The 5,481-nt window shown below is 41.0% G+C and overlaps 1 protein-coding gene across 2 annotated transcripts; it reads right to left on the bottom strand.

The window, feature by feature from the left end:
* Positions 1-1,792: 1,792 nt before the first annotated feature.
* Positions 1,793-5,475, bottom strand: LOC119285744 (XIAP-associated factor 1-like). 2 transcript variants are annotated; one of them, XM_037565075.1, is made up of 6 exons: positions 5,255-5,475; positions 3,715-3,850; positions 2,906-3,043; positions 2,691-2,812; positions 2,055-2,214; positions 1,793-1,957 (listed from the first exon to the last, which is right to left on the bottom strand). In XM_037565075.1, the coding sequence occupies exons 1-5, from the start codon at positions 5,320-5,322 to the stop codon at positions 2,055-2,057; spliced, it is 624 nt and encodes a 207-aa protein (XP_037420972.1). In that variant the 5' UTR covers positions 5,323-5,475; the 3' UTR covers positions 1,793-1,957. The 2 variants fall into 2 exon arrangements, with proteins under 2 accessions (XP_037420972.1, XP_037420971.1); XM_037565074.1 differs by having other exon boundaries at positions 1,811-2,214.
* Positions 5,476-5,481: the final 6 nt, after the last annotated feature.

Raw genomic sequence — 5,481 nt, 5'->3', positions numbered from 1 at the left:
GTGTGTGTGTGTGTGTGTGTGTGTGTACAGATGTGAAACATATGCAGGAAACCTCTTATACAACGGGATAAATACAAAGGGGTACATGACTTATAATATAACTCTAACATTTTCAATAGCAGGAACCTCCAAATTTTATACATTCTAGATCGATAAAATCGCCATGATGACTTTCCTAAAAAAAAAGTAACTCAGTAACTAACTATGTAATTGCTTCTGATCAATTAACACATGACGAGTGTATAAGTTGCCAATGAGTCGGGGTAAAACGTGGAAACTAGAGTTGCTAGCGTCATACATGAGCCTATGTATCTCGAAAAATCAAAATCAAAATGGTAGGCCCTGCACAAGCGTGCCATGATTGGGCGGCCGCATGAAAATCTGTACCTGCCTCTGGTCCACACAATTCCTTTATTTCCAGACATTATATTTCATCCATGCGAAATATTTTTGTTATCTCTCTCTTTTGAGCAATTTTAACCTGGAGCACTAGTATGGTTTTACCCCTGCGATGCAGTGTTTGGATTGCGCAAACCTGTAAAAGGGTATATATCTTCAAGGTTTATCATATGTGAAGCATCGGATTTATTTTGTTTAGCGTTTCAGCACATGTAAATAGCAAAAGCAGACAGCGTTAGGTGAAACAAAAGCAGACAGCGTTAGGTGGTTTCAGTAATGCATTTGACAAGTGCACATGCAACTCGGCCAGCATTATATCGTTAAACGAAAAATCTCGATGCATTTCATGAAAGCCCATCGCAGCCAACCAGAAAACACGAGTGTTGCCCTGTCAACCAAAAGTTTGAAGCAGAAGATGGCTTAAAATTATTTCCAATACGATTGATCTCGTTCACGAACAGATTGCAGCTCCAGCTCCGGCCAAGATTACTAAGTCACATGTTCAGCAACAACATCCGCACCAAAATAGCTACAGGACTGAAGTCATTTCATCGACAACAACTTACCACGGTATTAAATGCTTTCTCCAAAAATTATCACACTACGGGCAAATTGTCGGTGGGAGCTCACTACTTCCTGGGTTGCTCCACACAGACCAAATATCATGAGCAACTCCGATTCAAAAACGGTGTTACAAGAAATTTTTGAACTGAAACTAGAGTGTGTGAAAGTGTGTCTTCTTTTACGGTTATGGTCGCACGAACGAAACAAAATAAATAATGGAATAAAAAATATATCAGACATAGCATTTTCCATTGATTACCATTTGTCATAGGCTTGAAGGTAAAAAGCGTGAGCAAGCACTACGCAAAGAAAACAACCCAAAGGTGAAAGGCGCCACTTCACTGAAGCAACACAATCAGGCTGAGGCTTCACACTCAGAAATGACCAGGGCGTGCTGCTGTAGCAGGTAACCTTGAGCATGTTTTAAACCCACGACATGCTGAATTTCTAGCTTTTCAACAAGTTGTATTCAAATGGCTGTCAAAAAGTGATGTTTGAAACAGATTGCATGGTGTTGATGCAAGCTGTTGTTAGTGATGAATATGACTGATTTCTTATACATGTGGGCTTAAGGGTTAAGTGATGTTTCCACAGTGCATTGTAAGCGCGAATGTCATGTAGCAGCAGAGAGTGTTCTGATAATTGGCAAGGCCAATTTCCCAAGTTTGTATTAGAAGGCTGGTTTGTCAGATTGACCTATTTGATGGCAGAGATTTGTTGGATCTGCCCCCTTTGGGTCTTTTTATATCGGTATATATAGATTAATGGAATGCGTTGTCTTCCTTCAAAAAGAAAATCAACGGCAGTACCAACATTGCAACAGTACATCTATGCCAAGTCCACCCAGTAAGGTCCAACTGAGAAAGGACTACAAATAGTTTCTTCCAAACGTTTAAACATAGCACTGAGAACAACAAATATTTGGATGGTTATTTCGATTCTTCCAACAAGGCGATGACTGGAACTGTACTCTTAAGCAAGCAAGACGTACCAACTGAAAAAGGGGATAACATCATACATCAAGAGATTATATTATCTATCATACTACTGTTGAAAACAACTCTGACATATGAAGTCCATGGCTGCCAGACCTAGAAACTCTCCTTCTGGAACAGTATTGATCCAACCATGACGGCGATTCCAGTTACAGCAACCGTAAAGAGAAGTCGCCTGTGTTGTGCAGCAGGCACAGCACGCGCTGGTCGTACCGGTAGAGGAGGCCGCACTTCTCTCTCTGGAAAGGTTCTGGCACTGAAATTTCAAACATCTGGTTAGCTAAGAGGTCTACTATAGTATCTTCAAAATTCTAGCAACAATATACTTGCTTATAAAATCAAAACAAAAAAACATCAACATACAGGATCTACGAAAAGGTTATCATCTTTGACTTGTAACCTAATCAAATTTTGAACTGATTTTGAATTACATTGACTAAGTATGTAAGGATCCCGTCTAGGATATACTCCCTCCGTCCCATAATATAAGAACATTTTTGACACTAGCGTAGTGTTAAAAACGCTCTTATATTATGGGACGGAGGGAGTACTATTTGCAGATAATGGATTGCATTTAGTTTAGCAACACAAATAAAGATCACTGAAAACAAGTAGTCAATAATGTATAGACTGAGCAACACTAATCTTTAAATGGATCATACATTGTACGATACCCGATAACCAAAATAACAAAATTCAACAACTCCTTGGGACATGTGGGAACATGTTTACCTTGATGATTCTTCAGAACCATTTGAGCTAACGTGGCACTGCATTTCGTGCCCTATCCATTCACGAAGTCTAATATACTTCTTGCATGTTTGACAAAACTCCGTTCGGTTTCCACATACATCCTGTATCTCAAACTACTATGATCAGAACAAATCGACATGTATCAAACAAATTCAAATAAATATGTACCTTCAAAGGTAAACAACAAACTACACCTGATGTTCATGAATATCAATTGCAGGCAATTCGTACTCACAATATGCACACGCAACCATCCTTTGTGTGCACTGTTCACTTTTATGAAGATCAAGTATCTCCGGTCGCAAGGTTTCTTTGCACAGGGAGCAATTTACCTGCATTTGATAAGATAAACTTATTGCACATGTACAACAGAAAAAAAAAACAGAAGCTGTTATCAAAATCCTGGAATATGTGCATTTTGCATTAGCTCCTGGTTTCAATTGTGATAAAATTAGCATAGCTGAAGAAATGTGCCTTTCTTATTTGCAGGTACAAGAAAAGGCGAACAAGCTAAGGAGATGTGTGTCCAGTTTATACAAGTACAAGAAGAAGATAACTAGCCATCATGTGCTGGAAGAAGAATATTATTTCCTATAATTTTGATTCTAACACGACTTGGTTTCTATACTTGTTGCAGCTAGTAGCTTAGACTTCGTGTCACATTAGCTTCAGTTTCTTTTGGCTATGTTTTAAAACTCTGTCATGCGCTTTCTTACTCTCTACCTTAAATATCACTTGCAGCCACCAAAATGAACTTAACAGGGAATCAATTGTGTAATTGATGAAGTCTTCTATACACTTTAGATAAGATATAGAATATGCACCACCAAAATGAAAAATGTAGCATAAACTACACAAAGAGAACCAACATTATGGCATAATCTTCTGAAATACACAATGAGAACCAACATTATGGCATAATCTTCTGAAAACTAAAAACGTGGCATTTAGGATCAGACTGCAAAACTCAAAACATGCATTTAGAATCAGACTGCAAACATACCGGAGCATGATTTTCATTGTAGTGTTCTTCCATAAGCTTCCTGGGAACCATTTCTCCACAGTGCTCGCACTTTTGAAGGTTACGAGCACAGTGTACGGAATGCAAGTCGATGTTTGATGATGGAATTTCTCGTTGACTGGAGAAAAGAAGATGCAAAAACTAAAATTGTTAACCAACTTGTGACATTGCCAGACCCAAGATGGTCTGAAGACTAAATTCAGACAAGTATTCACTGAATAACAGAACTTAGCAAAAGTTGAGCTTGATTGCGAGGAAGTTAGAACGAGTTCTGATCAATGTTTTAAATAGCGGGCTATGGTATATAGTGGCAGCCCTTAAAAACAGCTATAGCAGCGAGGAACACTGGCGGCTAGGGTTTACCCCAATGCAAGCAGAATGTCCCGGAAGGCTCTAGAATCCTGGCTGTATAGCCTTACAAGATTGTAGGAAACAAAAGAAAAGCAGATGGGGCAGTTGGCCACTGTAGCCCTTTTGCCGGAAAGCAAACAACAACCCTAACGCCTTCCAGCCATCCGATGAAGAATCGACGTCGTCTCGATCATCTTCAACAGTGAAGCGGTAAGGAGGAACTAAAGACATTGGATGATAGATGGATGGCCCACAGTGCTTCGTGCCAGCGGATCATGATTCAAACTTAACTCAACTAGTTCTCAGTGTCGAAATATTCTGAGAAATACCGCTATGGTCCTGGCAGATATCAATCAAACTACAACAATAGAAGTCATAGACTGTGAAGAGCTTGATTGAGAGTTTTTTTTTTTTTTGACACAACTGACAGTGGTAGTTAGAAGCAATCCAGATCGATAAGGTACTGATCCCATAGCTCTACCAACTAATACTAGGTTCATCCTTTATACTTGTGATTAGAATATGATGCCAAAAGCAAACAATGCATACTTAATATAAAGAAATGTATTAACAATGTCCTGGCATCAATGATCACGAATTATAATCTAATCCGTTTAATATCTTTTCTCCAAATAACAAATGGATTGCTTTGAAACAATAGTTGTTCAAACCTACTCCATCAGGAACCTCCGTTAAGTAAGTAGAGAAACCAAGCATCAGAGTACTTTCCCTTCCACTCAGTTTGATGGTTTCTCATGGAAGTTAATATTAGCAAGTATGACCAGGCATTGGCGGGACAAGATGGTCTAGCACATCATGCAAGATGCTACATCGGTTGCTAGTGTGGCCTTTTTCAATAAGCTGCACAATGAACACATTCTCAGGAGTACCGACGGTCACCTATCCAGCCGGCTTATAACTAGCAAACGCGGAAACCTAGTTTGTCCAAGAAAGTCTGTTTAATCGTGTGGGCGTGTGGCACGCTCGAGTAATTAATCCAATACACAACCTCGATCTTTCAGGACCAATCAAACCGGGTCTTCCTTAGCTCAGATCCAAAACGAAGAGAGCGCACGATATGTAATCGTCCTGAAACGACGCACGCACGCACGCACGCCACCAAAGAAGAGGCGAAGAGGTAGCGGCGCGGAACGGGAACAGGGTAACCAACCAGTGGGCGCAGGTGGAGGTGGCGACGACGGCGGCGATATGAGAGCCGGCGTCTGCCATGGCGCTCATCTTGGGGCCGGAGGGATGGATCGCGCTCTCCTGTGGCACACTCCCTCGTTCCCGATCGGACAGGCGAGTGCTGCGGTGGTCCAGCGGGGACGGCGCGGAGCGGAGGGGGACCTTGGTGGGTGGGTGGCCGGAGGTCTCTGAGGAAGGGGCGGAAGTTCG

The sequence above is a fragment of the Triticum dicoccoides genome, chromosome 4A, assembly GCF_002162155.2.
Source record: "Triticum dicoccoides isolate Atlit2015 ecotype Zavitan chromosome 4A, WEW_v2.0, whole genome shotgun sequence".
Lineage (NCBI taxonomy): Eukaryota > Viridiplantae > Streptophyta > Magnoliopsida > Poales > Poaceae > Triticum > Triticum dicoccoides.
The sequence above is the reverse complement of the archived record's forward strand: the minus strand, read 5'-3'. Positions and strand labels throughout refer to the sequence as shown.